General features: G+C 37.4%; 2 protein-coding genes across 2 annotated transcripts; one reads left to right on the top strand and one right to left on the bottom strand.

The window, feature by feature from the left end:
• Positions 1-3962: 3962 nt before the first annotated feature.
• On the bottom strand, positions 3963-12456 carry LOC104906734 (lipid phosphate phosphatase delta). Its single transcript, XM_010695530.4, has 8 exons — positions 11747-12456; positions 11513-11608; positions 11328-11402; positions 11110-11240; positions 10098-10201; positions 9882-10010; positions 6741-6856; positions 3963-4556 (listed from the first exon to the last, which is right to left on the bottom strand). Exons 1-8 carry the CDS (start codon positions 11909-11911, stop codon positions 4164-4166), a joined length of 1209 nt encoding a protein of 402 aa, XP_010693832.1. The 5' UTR covers positions 11912-12456; the 3' UTR covers positions 3963-4163.
• Positions 12457-21231: 8775 nt separating this feature from the next.
• On the top strand, positions 21232-21756 carry LOC104906779 (uncharacterized). Its single transcript, XM_010695580.1, has one exon. The coding sequence runs from the start codon at positions 21232-21234 to the stop codon at positions 21754-21756; it is 525 nt and encodes a 174-aa protein (XP_010693882.1).
• The last annotated feature ends 1611 nt before the right edge of the window (positions 21757-23367 follow it).

The raw sequence follows: 23367 nt of genomic DNA, 5'->3' as shown, positions 1-23367 counted from the left end.
AGAATGTAAGATCCATTGAAAGAGGTCAATGAGGGAGAGGTGGTAGCTCGGTGGAGTACTACCGCGGATTCTAGAGCTTTGTCTAGGGTTCGAATCCTCATCCCAACAGTACATTAGGGAGTTCTCTTGTGGTAGCAGTGGGTCTTTGAGCCTGTTGTCTTCTGGGATGTTTAGCCTTGTACCCAACCTCTGAGCTGGTTTGTCCAGCAGGCTAATAGCATAGTAAGAGTTGGTAAGGCCAATTATCTCTTCTAATAAAAAAATTTGAAAAAGGTCAATGCCACATGGTGGAGAAAATCTATTTACAAAGGTATTTTATTTCTAAAGGGATTCTGAAAACATGCATTACACAACGAGACTAACTGAGGTATTCAGGAAAGGGTAAAGAAATCAAGTAAGTTGATTACATTACTTGATGTTTATTTGGTTAATCTAATGATTCCCCTCACCCTACCTTACCCCCCAAAATCCTTTACATCCATTTCGGTTTCACTTACCCTTTTCTTGAGACATAATTGACCACCCGCTTGACCCAACGACCGACATCACCCACCCTCACCCCTTCACTATAACCACCATGACTCGTCACCTCAACAACCCGCGGGAAATACCTCCACCAACCAACCTTGGAAAACCACCCCCAAAAAACTACCTTGTCCCCCGAAAACCACGCCACTCACCCCAAAATCCACCACCACCCTCATAAACCATCTACCAACCACCAAGAAGCCTCCGCACCCCCACGAAACCCAAGTCACCCACCAAGAAACTACCCACCGCCACCAAACAAAATCATATCATCCACCTACAAATTCTAGTACTAGATCTACAATAGAGGAGATAGAGAGAGAAAAAAAGATTACCTTAAAGGGGAAAAAAAGAGGGGAAGGAGGAGGCGAATGGGGGCAGGATGGTAGGGAGAAAGGGTAACGAGGTGGCGGTCAAAAGGGGGGAGGTGGCCTAAGGGGAAAGGGGAGATTGAAAGAGAAGGGGTGTTAGTGGTTGTGAAGGAAAAAAAAAGTGGTGATGGTAAAATTTTAGGGTTTTTCTTAGATTATTGAACCAAACAACATTGTAAATATAAGGGTTTAAGTTTAAACCTTTCCCCGTTATAAACCAAACACCCCCTAAAATTTTTATATAATTGGTTTTTACTATGATGGGAGATTATAGAATGTGTTCGTTTTGTTTAAACTGTATATGGTTGACGACTTGAGATCATTGAAAAAAGTTACTGCCAAGTAGTGGAATAACTATGAAAATTTTACTATGCTCCCAGGAGCATGGTGCACCTAGTAAATTTGTTACATTTTTCGAGGAGCAAATGTTCTATTGCAATAAATATTTGTTTGAGGCATATATTTAAGCAAAAATATGTTCTATTTTCTAGTGAAAATTTTCTATTTTCGATAAGCAAATGTTCTATTTCAACAAATGTTCATTTAAGCTTATTTTGCAGCGGAAAATATGCTTTATTTTCCGTGAAAATTGTACTATTTTCGATAAACAAACGTTCTATTTCAACAAAGGTCCGTTTAAAGCTTATATGTCAGCGAAAAATGTATTCTGTTTCTGATGAAAATATGTTCAATTCAAGTAGATGTTCGTTTTTACACCTAATTTTCAATGAAAATATGTGATGTTCTCAATGAACAAATGTTATATTTAAGTCTTATATTAGAACTTTTTAGTCCTAATTTAGTACATGTTACATTTATATGTTTGAACATTTAATTAAATATAACGAAACAAAAATATACGATTTTTTCACCAGGTACCCCTGTGGTTTTTCAAAATTCATGGGGTACCCCTAATTTTTTTTAATGCACCAGATACCCTTACTATTTCAATAAAATTCACGAAATATTCTTAATGGCTAACGATGTTAAGTTTCCGTTAGTCATTAATCCTAATTAACCCTATAATCCTAATTAACACTCTAACACTAACCCTTAAGCCCTAATCCTAACACCCTAACATCTAACGCCAACCTTAACCACCCAACCACCACCTTCCCCCACCCTCCCCCACCCACACAGCCCCCCCACCCCGTCAAATTCCCCCTCCCCACCCACACCCCTACCACCGTCCCCGTCGAATTCCCCCTCCCCAACCCCACCCCCATCGATGTTGTTCTTAATCTCTCTCTCCTCCTTCGTCATTGATATCTTTGATTTCGAAAACTTGGCACTGTTAGTCATTAAGGGCATTTACCCCCAAAGTAAGGTACCTGGTGCATTAAAAAAATAATTAGGGGTATCCCATGAATTTTGAAAAACCACAGGAATACCTGGTGAAAAAACCCAAAAATATATGAATAATAGTTGTTTGAATTGAAGAAACAAAAATGTAGAGTATAAGTTCAATGTTTAAATTCTAAAAATGTTTTTTCACTTGTTCCTTGTACCTTGTTTATGTTAATTTTGTTTTGAAGGTAAGGAGAATTTTCTTGCAAGGAAGGGGAAAAATTGGGGATCTTTTTTGCAAGGGATAAAAATCGAACCCCTGTTACAGAAATGGAAGGAGGGTCTTACAACTACTAGGTCAACCTTGATTCTTTGTTTATAGTTGATTATAGTACTAGGTTTATTCCCTTGTAAAAATATGTTCAACTTCAACAGTAGAATGTTCGTTTTCGTAAGTGAATTGTTGTAATATTCCACTTCTGCATTAAAAGGCTCGTTTTCGTAAGTGAATTTTTTAATTGTTCTATTTTAACATTAAAATGTCCGTTTTTGTAAATGTTCTATTTTGGAGTCGTTTGGTTGAAGTTGGGAAGTATAGCTTCCCTTAAATTTGCATTGCCCATGAAATTTCATTTCTTAGGAAGTACATTTTTTTGTTTGGTTGAACATGGGAATATCTATTTTCCATGGGAATTTCCACTTACCTAGGGGGGCCTAGATAAGTTATTTCCTCCATATTGTAGGAAATAGAACTTCCTAGGAAGTTCTACTTCCCATGTTTTTGCCAACCAAACAACAACACATATATCTACTTCCTAGGTATTCTAATTTCCCATGTATTTGAAGGTTAACCAAACAAGCTCTTTGTATTTTGGAAGTACAATGTACGGATTAGAATAACTATACTAGTTATTAGGCCCGGGCTATGCCCCGGGTAAGAAAATTTTTTATTTATTAATATAATACTTTAGGATAATAACACTAAATACAACTTAGCCTAGTGGTCAAAACTTTAGTATACGTACTTGAGGTCTCGGGATCAAACCCTATACTATGCAATTTCTTAATTTTTTTTATTGTACATCGATTACATGAACTAAAACTCCATAGGGAAAGCGCCACGTGGCACAGTTTCTTCTTCTCGCGCGCCTTTTAATATATTAGTATAGATTATACTATTAAAGATATCATTTTGACGAGTTCTAAAAAAATGAGACTTAGGGCCTGTTCTCTTCGGCATAAAACAACTGGACTGAACTGAACTGATTTGAACTGAACTGAACTGATTTGAACTGAACTGAACTTATTTGAACTGAACTGAACTGAACTGAACTGAATTGAACTGATCTGATCTGAACTAATCTGATCTGAACTGAATTGAACTGAACTGAAATGAATAGTGATATGTGAGAGTAAAAGTATTGTCAATAGCTGAACTGAACTGAACTGAACTGATCTGAACTGATTTGATCTGAACTGAACTGATTTGAACTGAATTGAACTGAGCTGAACTGAAAATAAGCTGAGGAGAACAGGCCCTTAGATCAAATCATCTTTAACGTAGTATATAATAATAGCATTCATGAATGCATAGGAAGGGATTTACAAGAAGGTTATAAAGAACAATAATGTCAAAATTGTGACCTTAATTTTTTATTTTTCGTACATTGGACATTGATTTGCATTAAGATTGTTGTTTCGTCACTTAGCATAGGGATTATAACATTATCTGGATTGAAAGGTCACAAGGAGTGTATAATGACCACAATTTCCTAATGAAGGGAATAGTTAATATATATATTTCCTAATGAAGGGAATAATTAATGTTTTTAGTTACAGGCATAAGGAGTATAGAATGACCATAATTTCCTAATGAAGGGAATATCAATATATTTAGTTATGTACTCACTATGCTATTTCCAAGCAAAAGGTTATCAACAATGAATACTCTACAGAATCATGTCAAAGATTATACCATCACAAATTGAGCTGAGAAAATAGTGTTGGAACAAGATCAACCACAGCCCATGCAAGGCCTGCATACTGAATAAATCTGATGCCTGAATCAACATCAAAGGAATCCCCACGAGAAGAGAAGAAAATTTTCTGAAGGTACCCCGACTGTTTACCAGTTGCGGATCCATTCAGAGCCGGAAGATAAGTTGTTGATCTAATTGGAATACCCATCGTGTTCAATGCCACTGGCAAGATCCACTTCGCCAAGGCCTTGCTGCAGAATTTCACTAGTAGGATAGTGGGTATACCCACAGCGATCCTCCCAATAAAGGTGGGAGTCGCAAGTTCGGGAGTAAATATACGTGGAACATCCTCATGGTGAAACTGATGATATGTTTGTTGTACCCCGGCAACCTAGACAACACAATTCATGAGATCATGGAAGGTATAATGTAGATATATTGAGCAGAACAAGGTTAAACCATCTGTAGCACTGACTTTTGACTCCACTCGTAACGACACTTTTGGTAGGTGATCATACATAGTCGCAACGAAACTTATCAAGAAACAAATTTAGAAAGGAAGCTCCGTTACTATGGAGACAATTGTAACGGGACCTTTTCCACAAAATTTCATATAAATCTTTGCCATTACCATATCTTATTGCCGATGGAAAGGTGGTAGCTCAAAGGAGTACCACCTCGAATTCCAGGGAATTGCTTACGGTTCGAATCCTCGTCCAACAATATTTTGGATCAATTACTTCTGAGCATTTACAATATGCAGGTTAGTAGCCTAATAGGGGTTGGTCTTCGGACCAATTATCTTTACTAATAAAAAAAAATATTGTCAACTATCAAATGGCCATTAACGTTTTTCTTTCAAAACTAACCTTTATTTAGTTTGAGAAATAACCATATTGCCCCAACGCATGCCAGACACTACTTAAAAAGCCTCTTAAGAAATGTGTGCACTACCTCAGGGGTCCATCCCATAGACCATAGCCCAAAGCTTAAACCTCCCCCCCCCCCACCCCAAACCCCAACATATTTTTGGGATGAGATCTTAATCCCAGGTGGTTGGCCTGGGCAATGAGAGATGCAACCATTTGGCTCTTCCCTTTGCCTCACATGAGCCATATTTATTGTTTTATGCAACACAGATCGTTCAACACTTGTTAGTTGTAACTTATGTCAGTAGATTATATGAATTAGGTGAGGGGTATTCCAGACAACCAGTGTCACATAGTTCGGAACGGGGTTCGCTAGTTGGCCGAATTTCGGATCGCGGATTTTTTTTTCGGTACGAATTTTGGGGTTATGGTATGCTTTGGGATATTTTTTAGTTCGCTGATGCATTTTTTTTGTATATTTCATTGTTTTTACCTAGCTTAAAATTAATTACAAGACAACTATAAAGTTCATAACCTCTGTAGATAAACAACATAAACAAAACATATTAAGGTTCAAACTTTAAAATTTTCAAAGATAAAAATATAAAGAAAGTAACAAACACATAGGTAACCTACTACATAACATCCTAAAACAAAAACTGAAATTGCAAAGAGTTAAAATCTTAATAAAAGAAATCCTAATATTAGCTTAAGCCTACTCCACTACTACTCAACAAAATTTTAAAATCCTCTTATCTTCCTTGTGCTTCTTTTTGTTCAGTACTTCAGTTTCTTTTACCTCCTTGCTCTTCTAGAATTGGTTTCCTCAACTGCATCTTCATCTTCAACATCAGAGTCTAGAGAAACCCACCTCATATCCTCTAACTCCACTGGAATTGTTAGTTTAGAGGAATCGCCAATGGAGTTAGAGGATATGATGTGGGTTGGTCTAGACTCTAACGTTGAGTAGGAAAACAATTCCAAACGAGCAAGGACGGAAAGAAACTGAAGTACGAAACAAAAAGAAGCACAAGGAAGATAAGAGGATATTTAATATTTTGTTTAGTACTACTGCAGTAGGCTTAAGCTAATATTAGGATTTCTTTTATTCAGATTTTAGCTCTTTGCAATTTCAGTTTTTGTTCGGGGATAGCTCACTTATATGTTTGTTACTTTCTTTATATTTATATCTTTGAAAATTTTAAATTTTAAACCTTAGTATTTTTGTTTATCATGTTTATGTTGTTTATCTACTATTATTGAGGTTATGAACTTTATAGTTGTCTTGTAATAAATTTTAAGCTAGGTAAAATCAATGAAATATACAAAAAATGCATCAGCGAACCGAAAATGTCCCGAAGCGTACCATGACCCCGAAAAGTGTACCAAAAAAAACCCCGCGATCCGGAATTCGGCCAACTAGCAAACCTTATTTCCGCACCCGTTCCGCAATCCGAAGCGATCCGCGAACTATGTGACACTGGTTTAAGAAAAACATGAGGATCAATGTTTGTTCAATTATAAAAATTCTAATAAAAAGAAAAAAGAATTTTGATGGATCCAAATTCTTTCCGGAATCATACCGTTTCGAGGACTTACAGAAATACCTCGAATGGTGCCACAATCTGTTCTACGTACAACAATATGTTGAACTACTTCGACAAGCCTGACAACAATGAATTTAAACTTCAAAACATTATACTTACAATTCCAAATGCAACACCATTGAAGGCTGTGTGGAACTCAAAGCTTGGCGTGGGAAGCTCCGGTGTTGGATAAGCAAAAAACAATAAGAAACTTAGGGCAGCCCAAAATGTTGTAACTGTAAAAGAGTAAATTGGACTAATCAGAATAGATGAAGTTATACTATGACTCTATCTATATATAGATAGCATTAAAATTAGTCAGAAATGCAATATCCAGTTGTAGCTCAGAAAAAGGATAATACATGATTTATCCTTCTGGATAAATAGATGTCAGTTTAGTCTATGCTTTCACATTCTTCATATGCTCGAGGCAACAACAAGTCTTAGGTGAGGTGGACCAACAATAACTTATTGTAAGACATTAAAAGTTCTCTAAAACTAGTAAGGAGTTCCCCTTAAAAAACAAAAGTTGCCTTGGTATAATGATAGATTATTGTAACTTGTAAGTCCACCTTATACATGACTTTATATGGCAACAAAATCAAAAAGCTCTAGCCTCTAGGGCTTCTCAAATCTTATGCGAAACTCATGTCTACATATACGCCCCATCCTTGTACTTTCTTTCATATGCTACCAACACAACTTCCCATGTTGTTCGTCTCTCCAATGTTTCTTATACCCTTCCAGAAAAAGGTCTCTCACCCAAGCCGTGTCAGAGGCGCTTTTATCCTCTTCTCAACACACACTGCTTCCTGAAAATGAGTGCTCCTCAGGTTTATATACACATGGAGTTAATGTTGTACTCCCTAGATTTCTGGATGTAAAACACACTCTCTTCAAGGGCTTTCATATTGATGTTGGAGAGATCCCTTACAAAGACATACCAGATGCTAATAGTGAATGTTTAGCAAGAAGCCCTGCCTCTTGCACATAAGAGTACTAGAAAGCCTAATAATAAGAGCCTAATTGCAGGTAGAGGCTCAAATCTCTTATTGGCCATAATGAAGAAAAATGTCACAAGATAATCCCATCCCTGATGGTTAATTACTAATACGCAACATCTTAAGGAGAGCTCGAGAAGTGCACAATTTAGTTTATCTAGTTTTGTCCTAAAATTTATAAATTATGAATAGATCTTATATAATACGAGTACTTGGTGCATTGACTATAAGAAACCTGTAGATATTTCTACAGGTCTACTTCAGTCTAATCCTTAGATAAAATAAGACCATAAAATAAGACCATGCTCGACCCTCAAATTAAAAAAAGAACCATATATTTGTGTATTTAGTAGAATGCAACTTCCCTAAGAAAAAGATTTGTTGGTGAATTACACAAGCAATATAGTCACATTTCTACGAAGATGCCAAACCAGATATGATGAGATTGACTTTTCCAAAAGAAAATATACCTTTTACTACAGATCAAGCTAACATGGAACTTTTCCAGTTGAAAGAAATACAGTCACACAGATGGGTTTGGGCTCTTGTATCACATAATATGCCAGCTTCCAGAGAACACGAAAATTCAGTCAGAGAAAGCTTATAAGCTATTGGCCAAGACAAAATATTAAAGGCATTAATTAAGCTACGATTCCTTTATCGGATTTTTTTCTGTCCTTTTTCCTCTTTTCTTGTTGGTTGGTGCCTTGATGGAGGTGGTTGTCTACCACATCTCTCAGAAACAAAGAACTGTACTTTCAACAAAGCCCTGTGCCTTCTCAGCCTGGAAACTTGCAGGTTCTTCAGTTTCTGAACTGTTTTTAATAGACTACAAACCATTGAAATCAGCTGAAACTTGATATTGCTAGTTTGCTACAGTCTCCTGGTTCTAATTTAGAAAATAAACACACATTTCAAGCCAACCCAATCCTCCAAGGATGTGGATAGGTTCTCACTCACTCCAAAATCCAAAAAAATCCCTCTATCCCAAAAGATTAATATTTTTCCTAAAATAGAAATATTACCCTTTTCCAGACATTCAGACAGTCCTTCCTAACTCCGTAATGAACTGGCCTAAGGGAGAGGGCGGGGGTACTATTGGTATAAGTTATAACATAATTATTCAGTTAGAGGTTAGTTTGAGGAATAAGTTAGAGAGTCGGTAAGGGAAGAAATCCTATAAATACAGAGATTAAGGAGAGACAAATTATGTTGAATATTGGTGTGAGACTGGCTGAGCTTTTAAGAGTTCATGTGAGAGAGAAGCAAGCCTCTCGAAAGCCAAGATTTTGCAGTGTTATCCCAAATACAATGTAGCAGTATTATCCCAAATATATACATTTTCTAGAATTTCAAACAAAAATATTAGGTAACATTGTTCTTTACAGAAATAACTATTTTACCTATAGAAGCCAAGATCTAATATATCCCACACAAAAATAAATGGAAACAGGAGCCAACAGCTATGTTCATGACCAACAAACATAAAAACGCCACAGCTGGTTTTCATATGAATGGGAGGCTAATAATCAAATTTTCTCTACTCCAAATGCTGACTTCCAAGTTCCAAGTATATCATTTCTTCTTGAAAAGAACTTAAGATTTTTCCACGTATGACAGGTCATCTCATAGATAAAATATGCAGCAGCAGAAGCATGAGTTGCACCAAATCATAACCTAATGATTCAATCATTATAATCACCCCCTTATTCCTCACCTTTTATCTCCCCTTCTCCGAACTACGATACATTCTTTGATCTTTAACTTCTGATTATTTCACAGGAAAAGCAACTTCCCACATGCTACATTGCTATAATGCTATGTAAACTCCTGGTAGGTCCACAAAAACAAATACAATGTCCTTTAACATTAAGGCCATGCTTAGAATAACAGGAATTAATGAACGAGTAGAAGGAGCTAGTTAGGGGCTAAAATATTGGGGGTGGTAGATAGGTGGAGGCATGAATGTCCCCTCTCAAAAGTGATATACTATCCTTCCTATCTATTATTATATAGTCTACCTTCCACCATAGTATCTATGATAAATTGTACACTCTAAATATCTCATTCAAAGCATAGCCTAGTTGGAGATTTTTCAGGTCTATCTACTTAATCTGACAACAGATAGATTGTCTGGCATAAAATTTTCATTTTATAATACAGTCCAGCTTAACTAATGACTTGGTATAATGTCTACCATCTTTTCTCATTTTTAAAAGAAGGACAAGCTTTGAAACTTCCAAAGGGCGGGCATGCTTACCATTTTTCCCAGCAGTGACAAAAGTGTCAACATACTCGTGGACTGTGAGCCAAAACGCAAGGATAATCAATCCCAGGGCAAGCCCGCCAATGATATCAATCAAGCTGTGCATGCCAAGGTAGATTCTTCCTAACAAGAAAAGTCAAATTTAGATTCTAGATATGATGTCAGGAATACTAGTGATTGGAGAAGATGTAAGTTCAACATAAGACGTACCAAGGGCTATAAGGCCGATCAGCAAGCAAATCATGGCGAAGCCAACAAATACTTCAGGACCATCACTCCTTGGATTGTATGATAGAATGTAAGACAAGAGGTATCTGTAGATATAAAAAATACAAGTAGAATCAACTATTCATTCAACCTAGAGAGACACAAACACACAACTAAGTAGAGGATAAGATGAATCTACAGTCCGCTTCTCAATCAAAAAGTGGTAAATAAGAACCCCGTCAAGCTAATGCCACCAAAATTATGAAAGATCTCATAGAACATTTGTCAATATAGTTTAGACTTTAGCATGAAAAATACTGGTCCCAATCACAAAAAAACCAAACCACTTTGAGATGTCCAGGAAGCTCAGACATGTTTAAAGTGAACACCCTTTTGCCGGCGTTATTAACATCCACAGCTAAAGAGGGTTGTGAGATTAACTGCACAAGAGACAGCAACAGCTTTATTATCGACCACCATCTCACCAATATAATAGCTTTACTCTTATAAATGACAATGGACTTAAGGCTCTTTGAATTTAATGTATAGTATGGAAATGATGATGAAGTATATGCAATATCACAATAAATGCAACATATGAAGCATTATATTGCCTTCCAAGACGCTCAGAGTGATGCATTACCATAAGCAGTTCATCTCCTTCAAAAATCAATTACTGCACTAACCAACTATATCTACTTCCCCGCAAGGGACAAATGTAACTTGCTACTTATCTTGACAAGAAGTCGTAAGTAAGGATCATTATCCTTAATGCACTTTATCTCTACTAACTAACCTCGGAAATTTATGACCTAGACCTCCAATTAGAGCTATGGCTCAAATTCTACATCGCACCATTACCTGTTCACTGGCATGCTATCTCTACAGCCCAATCCCAAGAGTAGACAAACGTAAGGCGATCACATAATGTATAAGCACTTCATAAAGTACACAGCAATAATCACTTGACAATTTCGACAACATAAACTAGCAGGAAGCAAAGAAAGGTTATTACCCAGATAAGCACACTGTGTTGAGGGTATGAGATGAAGGCAAACCATATTCCTGTGCATTCTCTTCCTCATCTTTAGTAGCAGTCAATCTCCTAACAGGTGGGCAGCTAGGCCTTGGAGCAGAAATCACATCCTACATATATACACAAATGTCAGCAAAAGCCTATATTACCATCTTTTTTGTTGTCACAAATTTTCTTGATTTCCAACAGAACTTTACCTTAATACAATTCCCAATGTAATCACAAAAAGCCATCAAAAGTGTCATTTGCCTTGCTAACTTCCCATGTCCACTCTGCAATAATTTCATCCAAATAAAATCCCATATTATCAAAATCACCCACAACTTTTTTTCATTTTAAAAAAAATATAATTTCCAACCAAACAGAGGGATTTAGAAAGTACCCAGAAAAGTAGAGGAAGAAAACCAGTGTAAAATGGCACAGAAACAATACATGAAACCCCAGAAAATAGAGCATCCAACACTTTATGTTGTGATTTCTGCAACCCACCACAAAAAAAGCAAAAAAACCGCCAAAATAATTAATACCCACCTCATAAATACCAAGAACTACATTAATATTAACAGAAATTCCAAACAAATAAACTATAATAAATTAACAGAAAAAGAGATTAGACCTGGATCTGAAGAATCAGAGGAATGCCAGTTTTAACATGATGTATAACCCAAGGTTGTATTAAAAATCTAATCTTTCGTGTTACATCTAAAATCGATGACATTACAATCCATGCCACAATTCCACTTAGAGTTGCAGCTTGCCATGCCAGAAGAATCTTCTCCATTATCTCTCTCTTTCTATCTCCAACTTCTAGAATACAATTATTAAGCAGAAGAAAAAAAAAAACCAAAACTATTTTGGCAGAAGTATAATTTAGCCTAAAAAAGAAGGTAAATGCAATCAGATTCCTTTTTATTTTCCACTTATACTAAAAAGAAATTCCTTTTTCTATTGGTTTTTTATTTTTTTATTTCTGCTTGTTTTTACTAAAAAGTGAGTGGAAAAGTTTCTAGGAATTTTGAAAGAAATAGAAAGTGGGGTTTAAGAGTTATTGAGAATTAGTGACAATGTAAACACTTACTACCGTTGATTTTGAAGGATTTAAAAGTTTAAGGATTGTCAAATATGAAATCTAAGGATCATTAATTAAGGTACTTTGGTCACCAGTTTGTTCTAAATTCTAATGTAGTTTAATTGTAATTTGACGGTCCAAGTTTGATGAGATGCGCACAAGGTAGAAAAGTCGATGAATTGGGTGGTAGATGGCATGACAAGCATGAACCAAATGGAAGTTGATAATGATGGGGATCTTCTGCTTTCTGGGGAGCACGAAAGAGGTTTTTGCCCCCCTAATCTCAAATCTCAATGAGACCCCAGTCAAAAAAATACCAAATATTTAGAAATAGTACTAAAGTATATAATTTGTAGGCAAAAACTTGGGTAAAGCAGTTTGATGTAAGGGGATCTTGAACATGATTAAAAAATTTACAATTCACAAAATCATAGATTGAACCGTTTTTTGCGGTTTGGCTTGGTTTTGGGGTTTGAAAATTGCGGTATGGTTTGATGTATTGTTTAAACTGCAATTTATTGTTTGGTGAATTGGTGCAAATAATACAGTATATATAGATTTATCGTAGAGAATAACATGAACTATAGTTACTTGATACAATAACATTTTCCAATTCTTATTACTTAAGTTGGTAATATGTGGGTAACTGAAGGTTGTAGATTTCGTCCGAAAAGCACACGTTGCAAGTATCTGCTATGAACACCAAGCTCTAGGAACGGTCCCCGTGGGAATGCCTTCAATGCTCAAGTCAGTATTCAAACCCCATGTATTTTAAAGAAAGAATGTAGAATATAAAAGGATGTGAAAATAGGTGGCCTACTAATTAGGTCCAACTAGGGATGTCAGTGGGACGGGTCAAGTAGGAGACCTGCCCCATCCTCGTCCAACTAGGGCGGGGATGGGTCTAGATTTGGTGGGATGAGGCGCAGATAGGGATGAAAATTATACCCGTAATAGGGGGTGGAGCGAATGTGGATTTTTATGTTATACCCATCCCATCCCCACCCGCCCAACCCTACCTCCGCCCACCCCGCTTCTATCTCCTCCATCTCATACCTTTCTATTTATTGAAAAACATACTATCTATTAGTAAATCTATTACTTCCTCCGTTTTTTATTAGATGTTACACTTTTCAAATCACGGACTCCTAGGTAATTTTTGGAGAGGAGAGAGATAGAGAGAATGAAAAACAAAAGTTTCTCATGTGAACATGTGATAGGAGAGAGATAGAGAGAAGTTATTACCCAAAATAAAAGTGTAACATCTAATTTAAAACTTCCTAAAATAGAAAGTGTAACATCTAAAAAAAACGGAGGAAGTATAAAAATTCATGTTATATACTTATATTATTAATCACAGGTTTTTTCACCAAATACCCCCGACAAATCAACAAATTCACAATATACCCTCAATGTTTCAACAATTCACCATATACCCATGACTTTTCATTTTTGTGCACCATATGCCCTTTTTCTAACGGACGTTAGGTTTCCGTTTGCTTTATTTACGATTTTGCCATCATTATTCACTAACCCTAATTTAAACCCTAATCCCTAAAATCTAAACCTAACCCTAAAATCTAAACCCTAACCCACGAGAATATTTATAGTACACCTGGGTGTACCATGCTCATGGTACACCCAAGACTATTTTCTCCATGATCAAAATGAGCGAATCAGCAAATGAGCAAAGTGAGCAAATGAGCAAACATTTCTACTCATTTAAGAAAATGAGTAAACACTTCTATTACAAATTAAGCAAAATGAGCAAATGAGTAAATGAGCAAAATGCCCATATGAGCAAATTTGGTGTCAAATGAGCACTTGAAGTTCTAATTTATTACAAAAATACCCCTGGGTGTACCATGCTCATGGTACACCCAGGTGTACCATGAGTGAACTCCTAACCCACCCCCTCCCTTACACCAGCCCTAACCCACCCCAGCCCCACCGCTCCCCCTCCCCCACCGCCGCAGCACCGCTCCCCTCCCCCTCCCCCTCCCCCTCTTCGTTCACCAAAGCAGCACCCCCCACCCATCCCCCTCCAATATCCCCCTCTGCCGCAGCCCCTTTCCCGTCTTCTTCTCTCTTCGCTGCGACCTCACTGCACCCTCCCCTTCAATTCGCCGGCGATTTGCCAGGCTTGTCGGAGATACCGCACCACTCCCTCCTCCGCTGTTTCGTCGCTTCTATTGTTGTTCGTGGGTGTCCTGCGTTGCTGCTCTTCATGCGTCGCGTCGCACCACGCTGGCTTCGCCTGAACTTCTCTCCTCGGCTCGCTCCCACTAGTACAGAAAAGGCAATTTGCGTCGGATGTGAGGCGCCTATTTGCGTCGGACTTTGGTGCGACGCCAAAGCCCTCGACGCAAATGACTCGGAAACGATCTGCGTTGTATGCGGAAACGACGCAGATGGTTCACCTATTTGCGTCGCACCTGTATACGGTGCGACGCAAGTGAATCTTGCCAGCCTAATTCACCAAGCTCAAAGGGTAATGTGCGTCGCACATCGCCTAGGGTGCGACGCAGATGAATGATTTGCGTCGCACCTTGGGACACGTGCGACGCAAATTGCAATTTTTTTTTTTAAAAAAAAAAATTTTATTAAAAAAAAACTAGAAAGCATAGAAAGTGGAGTTGGTAGTGGTACAGAAACAGCAAAAACTAGAAGTTACATGGTGTGCAGTAATTGAAAAGGAAATGAAGAACATCACCATTACCAGAAATTACATGAGTAGAAAAACTAAAAAAAATACTAAAACTACAAAACTCAAACGCTAACCAGAAGATGAGTAGAAGTTACATGAGTAGAAGTTACATGGTTTTATATAATTTTAATTGAAAAAAATACAAGAAAAAAATATCACCATTACCACTAACATCAGATCTAAAACTAAAACGAACAATCAAGAAACTAAATCAAAAATAGAAAAATTAAAAATAAAAATACAAAACTCAAACGCAATCTTCATAGCAATCCAGTCGAAATTTCAGATCTTCGAGAATTTCATGTAATTTCATAGCAATCCAGATCTTCACCTCAAACGCAACTACAAGACTTCAAGAAGAACCAGATCTGAAAACGAGAAAAGGTCAAAATAACAAAAAAAATCAGACATAAAGAAAAATAAAGAAAAAGAAAGAATACCTTCACAAAACGAATTCGTCGACTTGTATGCCGAAAAAGAAAGAATACCTTCACAAAACGAAAACACGAAGAAGAAGAATTCGTCGACCATCTGGATCTGAAATGAAATACCTTCACAAAACGAATTCGTCAACTTGTATGCCGAAAACACGAAAAGGTCTTTCAATCATCTGGATCTGAAATGAAAAGCCTCGCCAACGAGAGAGATGCGAAGCCGCCGAATTCGCCAACGAGAGAGATGCGAAGCTGCCGAATTCGCCAACGAGAGAGATGCGAAAGAGAGATGACAGATGAAGGTGAGAAAATGAGAGATAGCAGAGATGCGAAGGAGAGATAGCAGAAGGAGAGATAGCAGAAGGAGAGATGCGAAGGAGGTTTGAATGAGAGTGAGAGAGATGAAGGAGAGAGGGTTTGGAAAACGGCTGAAATGTATGGGTTGTAAGCTAAACCCTAAAATGCGCCTCTTTTAAATATGGGTAACCCATGATCTGCGTCGTGTGATATGGCCCATACTACGCAAATCATAGCCCAAATTTATTTAATTCCAATATGCGTCGCACACACACGATAATCCGACGCACATGGTACCCATGTTGTGCGTCGCACCCTCCTCTCATGCGACGCAAATTAGCAATGTGTGTCGCATGAGAGGAGGGTGCGACGCACATAACGCGCACCTGCTGGAGATATTGTTGTGATTTGCGTCACACAGCTTCCCAAATTCGACGCAAATACGAACTGTGCGTCATTTCCGTGTCTGTGCGACGCAAATGGGGGGACGCAAATCGTCCTTTTTCTACTAGTGTCCGCTGCTGCGTTATTGTTGTTGTTGTGTTCAATTCAAGGGGGAGTTATTTGAATTTCTAGGCTACGAGGGGTGGGGTGGGGGTTGCGGTAGAGGGAGGGAGAGGGGTGGGGTTGCGGCATAGGGAGGGGGGGGGGGTGCGGTAAAGGGGGTTGCGGCAGAGGGAGGGGAGGGGTGGGGTTGCGGCAGAGGGAAGGGGAGGGGTGGGGGGATATGGAGGGGGAGGGGGAAGGGGAGGGGGAGGGGCTGGGTTGGGCTGGGCTTAGGGTTAAGGATTAGGGTTTAGATTTTAGGGTTAGTATTTAGATTAGGATTAGAGATTAGGGTTTAGATTTTAGGATTAGGAGTTAATTGTGGCAAAATGGTAAATAAAGTTAACTGTGAGTTAACGGCAGTTAAAAAAAGGGTATTTGGTGCACAAAAATGAAAAGTCAGGGGTATATGGTGAATTGTTGAAACATTGAGGGTATATTGGGAATTTCGCGATTTATCGGGGGTATTTGGTGAAATAAACGTATTAATAATCTTATTTTGCAAAATGTAAATTTGAAATATGGGCTTTCACTTATCAATTTTTTTACTGTATTATGTTATGATGTAGTACTGGCAAATTGTTTAAAATATTGAGAACCTTATTGCGGGTTTGGAGTGGCTACAACATGGGTATGAAGCAGACATGGTTACCCACACGGGTGGTGGGGCGGGGGTGAGTTTAAATACGCACCTGCTGGAGTGTGGATGGGTCTTGAATTTTCCACCAGTAATGGGTGGCGAGGCGAGGATGGGACGAGAATTTTATGCGGGTGCATATATGGATGGACCGTCTTCCCGTCCTACACAATTACCATCCCTAGGTCCAACTCCACTACGTTGTCCCCCTAAGGGGTATGTATAGTGGTATTTTGTAGCGTTGGGAATGTTGTTAAGCTTTTATGTTTTAGGCCGGTGGGCCATACAGAAGAACGAGCCTCCAATATGTATGGTAAGGCATGATATGAATAGTGGGCCATATGAGCCTATAGACATGGGTCAATTTACTTATACTTAATATGGGATAATGTAATCCCAACACTTTTTCAAAAGCTCAAATAATGTGATTCAACATTTCCCCCCTTTTTCCCTAATACTCTCTCCGTTTCCTAAAGATTTTCTCTCTTTCCGTTTAAGTGTGTTTCCAAAAGATCTCCCCTATTTTACTTTATTCCTTATTTGGAAATTTTTTTCCCTTTTTATCCTCCCATGTCCCTATTATATGGTCCACCATTACATTATTAATATAATTTTACTCCCTTTCTCTCTCCTACTTTAACCCCTTTTTATTTGTTTATTTAACTTAACCCCTTTCTCTCTCCTACTTTATCCACCCCCACACCCCACACAAATAGATCCTCCTTGGCATCTATAGGAATAGTAACAAGGAAGATCTTTAGGAAACAGAGGGAGTACTTATTAAAATTACCTTATTAAGAAGAAAGCATGACACTAGAAAATTTTAGTTGGCAAATTCATTAACATAAATGAAAGCATGATTATGAAGCTTCTGTTAGATTTTTTTAGCACTTTTAAATATAGAGATGTTAATGGGGCGGAATCAAGCTTTACCCGAAAAAAAGTGGTTCGTTTAGGACTAAAATCTCGAGTTAGGCTGTGCCAACTTTTTCAGGTTAAAATTCACTATTTTAATTTGGGCCTAACCATGTAGATTTTTAGTGACATTTTAATTCGGACCAGGCCAAAAGTTAGCATAAGTACTTGAATTTGGGTTGTCCACGACTTATCTGGTTGTGTGATGCCCGAATCGCGGGCGAAAATATCATGCCCCAAATCTGATAATTTTCTCTTTGGACTGGATTAAGTCAAAATTCATTACCTCTATTTTAATAGTTAAATGTAGCTGAATGGAAGTAGATAAGTGCAAGAAGAGCTAATGTTGAGTCTTGATAACTTTAACAAGCCCATAAAGAGGTTGAGCTATGTGAAATTTGAGGATTAGCATGATCTATTTACGGCTCAAACCCGAAATGATCAATTCTATTATAATATTTTATATATATATAATATATATATAATAATATATATATATATATATATATATATATATAATTTCGTATGTGACAACCACCCTGACAACGAGAAATGGACCTTTTTTTTTGTTCATTTTGTGTTTTAGATCATTCTAAGAAACTTTTGTTCATTTACGAAAGTTTTGTTCATTTTTTGTTTATCTGCTCACTTAAGGTTTTGCTCATTTATGTTTTCGCTCTTTTTATTTTGCTTAATATGAACATTCTTTGCTCATTTTATTTTAAAGGGAACCTCATAAAATGTATAAAATTGTTCTCATGGGAAACTCGCCATATATATATATATATATATACATATATATATATATATATACATATATATTATACATATATATATATATATATACATATATATATATATATAATACATATATATTATATATATATATACATATATACATATATATACATATATACATATATATATACATATATACATATATATATACATATATACATATATATATACATATATACATATATATATATATATATATGTAAAGTTCACATGAGAACACTTTTTATACGAAAACAATGAAATTATAATCCATTTTAGTGATAAATTTTTGGAAAAATTAACATAAATAATCCCAACTTTAACTTGTCTTTAAAAATAATTTCAACTTTGGATTATGACTGTAAGGTTTTCTCTCTATGGTGACAAGCGATAGCTCAGGTGATTTCTAACCACTGCAAAGTACCATGGGTCGCCAGAAAAAACCACAAGTTTCGCCGCAATCAGTACAAGCCAAAGAGGGAGTGAATAAGGATGGCCATCAAAAAACCCCATCCAATGGAACAGTAACCCGAGTGAATAAAACACCGAAAAATGCGATTGATGAGATGAATGCAATCTTTAAACCTCAACATTCTACTCATCTGAGTGTGAGTAATCAGGGCACCACGACTGTGGCAAGTGAAGCAACCAAAACCCCTGTGATTGACCAGATACAAGGGTTAGAATAAAACCATGGAGTAGGAGGAGTTGCTAGAAGATTGAACCTCACAGATGGAGTTAAATGGGTGAATGTTGTTAAAGGGAAAGCACTTACATCCAAAGGAGCTTCCCTCATTTATATCCCTCCATTGATGAAGGATGGTAAGCAAATAGCTCAATTCTCTCAATCTGAGGTAGATGCGTCAACAGAGGTTCGGTCTACAACTGCTATTCTTTATGTTGTGGGGGCAGACCCCTTCTATAGGAGCTATAACTAGATATATTGAGCAAATTTGGAATCATCTTGCTAAGCCTAAAATATTATTACATGATAAAGGATATTTTGTAGTTAAATTTGCGTCTGCTGAAGATAAAAATGAAGTGATGTATGTAGGGCCACATATGTTCAATAGTAGACCTATCATTTTGAAAGCTTAGACATCAGATTTTGATTTTCAAGCTGAGATCCTTAGGGTGATTCCACTGTGGGTAAGATTGTATAACCTACCTCTGAACTATTGGGGCAATGAATCTTTGAGTAGGATTGGTAGTATGCTTGGTACACCCCTGTTTGCGGATGAATGTACTACACAACAACAGAGGATTACCTTTGCTAGACTGTTGATTGAAGTTAATGTAACTAAACCCCTGCCTCAGTCAGTTACTATTGAAGATAGTAATGGTAGGATTAGTGAACAGAGAGTTCATTTTGAATGGGCACCTTCATACTGTGTTAAATGCTCCATTATATGACATGATTGTTCTAAGACAAAGCCTAGTATGGGGCGTATGCAACCTGTGAAGAAATGGGTGCCAAAGCATGTTGCTCCAGTGGGTCCTAAAGGTATGTTGCTGATATAATGATAGGTGAACATGTAGTGCAAAAGGCAGGAAGTGAGGAGTTGGTGGTACAAACCTTGCTAGTATCACAACTATTGCAGATGATGCAATGGATGCAGGTATTAACTGCACAAGGGATAATGCTGGTGTGAATGATAAAGCTTTGGGAGCTGGTGCTGGTAGATCTATAAGTGAGCCAGTCTGGAATATTGTTACTAGGGGTAAAAAGGAAAAGAAGTTGTTGATATTGGAAGGTCTGGGGTGGTGAATTATATAGTGGATGAGGCTGGGTCTAGCTCATTCACAGTGTCCCCAGGGTGATGATTGTGTGCACATGGAATGTGAGAGGGTTGAATAACCCTGCTAAAGTAGGAGAAATAAAGCACTTTGTGCATCATCATAAGCTCTCTTTGTTTGCTTTACTTGATACTAAAGTCAAGAACATAATAAAGATAGATTAATGAGTAAGTTTGGTAGGCAATGGAAATGGACTCACAATTATGCCCACTCTGATAGAGGGAGAATTTGGATTGCCTGGAATTCTCTCTGGTAGGTGTCCAAGTTCAATATGCTTCCTCCCAACTTGTGCACTGCTTGGTGAGTGACAAGTTAACTAGGATTGCTTGGTGGTTTTCAGTGATTTATGGGCTGCGTACAGTGGAAGACAGGAAGAGTCTATGGCTTGAGCTAAGAGCTAGGGATAACTCTATGGTGGAACCCTGGTGTATTATGGGGATTTTAATGCAGTTTTATCATTAGATGATAGGATGAATGGTGCTCCTATTTCCCACTATGAAACCCAAGATTTTGCTGAGCTACTGAGAGACACTGACTAAAGTGAGTACAAGACATGTGGGCACTTCTTCTCTTGGTCTAATAAAGGGTTAGGTGATGCTAGAATATGCAGTAGAATTGATAGGTGCTTAGTGAATTCTTACTGGATTACTAAGTATCCTAACTTGGTGATGGAGTATTTGAACCCAGGAGTGTCTGATCATTCTCCAATAATTCTCAAGTGGTCTGATAACACCTTGACAGAGGTAGGCCTTTTAAGTTTTTTAGCTACATGGCAACTCATGAGAACTTCTTGGAGGCTATTGCTACTGCATGAAATGATGTAGGGAGTGGAGAGTACAAAATGCAGGACATATGGTAGTGTCATAAAAGGGTGAAAAAAGAGCTTAAGCACCTGCATAAGAGAGAGTTTGGGAATCTGAGTATGCAGATTGATAAGGCTAGAGAGGAGCTTCAGGAGGTCCAGTACCAGATGGCTACTACTCAGCACTGTCCTATATTACACCAGGCTGAAATAACATGTCTTCTTCAACTTCATAAGATCTTGCAGGTTGATGAATCTATATTGAAACAGAAATCTAGAGTGCAGTGGCTGAAACTGGAGGATTCAAACTCTCACTTTTTCTTTCGTGCTATGAAAGATAGATATTTGCATAATAATATTATTGATGTCCTGTATGCTGAGAATGGGTGTAAGCTTATATCAGAAGCTGACATCCAACAGGAAGTTTTGAGATTTTATTCAGGTTTGCTAGGTACTGCTACTACTCAACTTCCCTCTGTTGATATTGCGATGTTGAGATCTGGTGTTCAAGTTAGCTCAAATGATGCTGAGGCTTTAATTCAACCTATTTCTCATCAAGAAGTTGAAGCTGCTTTATGGTCAATTAATGAAGCTAAGGCCCCTGATATTGATAGGTTCAATAGTCTCTTCTTCAAAAAAGCCTGACCTATTTTTAAAATTGAGGTGTGTGCTACAGTAGTTCAATTCTTTGAAACTGGTGTTATGTTATCTGCTATTAGTTATACTGATTACTTTAGTCCCTAAAATTGCTAATCCTAACTTGGTTAAGGACTACAGGCCTATTGCATGCTGTTCTATTTTGTAAAAAATCATTGCTAAGATTTTGACTAGTAGAATGCAAAGTATGATTAGTAGTGTGGTTGACATAGTTCAATCTGGATTCATGCTTGGTAGAAATATTTCTGATAATATTCTATTAGCTACTAAGCTCATTAAAGGTTATTCTACCAAAAATATATCACCCAAATGTATGCTTAAAGTAAACCTTAAGAAGGCCTATGACTCTCTTGAGTGGACTTTTCTTGAAACTGTGATGTGTGAGCTTGGGTTCCCTACTAAGTTTGTGGGATGGGTGATGACTTGTGTGACCTCAGTATTTTTCTCCATCCTTATTAATGGGGTACCTTGTAAGGCTTTTGCTGCTAAAAAGGGGTTGAGGCAAGGGGATCCAATGTCCCCCTTTCTTTTTGCTTTGGGTATGGAGTATTTGTCTAGATGTCTGCTGCAGCTTAAGACAAAGACAGGCTTCCATTTTCATCCAAGATGTGCAAAGCTAAGCATTACTCATCTCATGTTTGCAGATGACTTGTTAATGTTTGATAGGGCTAATTCAGGGTCATTACAACTCTCATTTGATGCTTTTACTAAGTTCTCACGTGCTTCTGGGTTAGAAGCAAACTTAAATAAGAGTAATCTGTATATTGCTGGTGTTAGTGGGGATCAAAAAGTTGTATTGCAGCAGATTGTGAGTGTTCCTTTGGGTTCTTTCCCCTTCAACTACTTAGGAGTTCCATTGAGCACTAGGAAGTTGTTCTACCATGAATGTAAGCCTTTGATTGATAAAACTCTGGCTAGAGTTAGGCTTTGGTCAGTGAAAAAACTCTCTTATGCTGCTAGACTCCAGTTGGTTACTTCTATTCTACATGGATTTTCAACTTTATTGGTGTCAAATTTTTATTCTGCCTAAAAAAGTCTTCAAGGAAATCAAAAGCATTTGTAGAATCTACTTATGGAAAGGACAAGGTAAGAAGTCCAAGAAAGCTCTAGTGGCCTGGGACACTGTCTGTCTTCCTAAGGGGGTGTAGTGGGTGGAATATAAAAGATCTTGCTGTCTGAAATAAAGTTGCTATTGATAAGCACCTATGAGCTCTTTCCAAGAAGCAAAATAAGCTGTGGATAAAGTGGTTTTATGTCTATTACAGCAAACAGCAAGATGTTCTCATTATGCATATTGCAAATAGGCTTTCTTGGTCTATGAAGAAGATTATTAAAAGTAGACAATTATTTGCCAGTCCATGTTGGATTATGGAGCCAGTTTTCCTTCATGCCTAGGTTGTGAAGGTTGATACATTGTAACCCCGTTTTTTTTGGTTTTCAAAAACAATTTTGAATTTGTAAAAAAAAAAAAAACTTTGGGTTATTCCAGAATAATCCCAACTTTTAAGGGATCCTTCTCAAAATAAGTCAAAATACAATATTTCTTGCATACACTAATTCATTTTCTTGCATACACTATAAAATAGTTCGAATCATTTT

The sequence above is a fragment of the Beta vulgaris genome, chromosome 3 (assembly GCF_026745355.1).
Source record: "Beta vulgaris subsp. vulgaris cultivar EL10 chromosome 3, EL10.2, whole genome shotgun sequence".
NCBI classification, from domain to species: domain Eukaryota; kingdom Viridiplantae; phylum Streptophyta; class Magnoliopsida; order Caryophyllales; family Amaranthaceae; genus Beta; species Beta vulgaris.
This window is presented reverse-complemented; position numbering and strand designations above follow the sequence as displayed.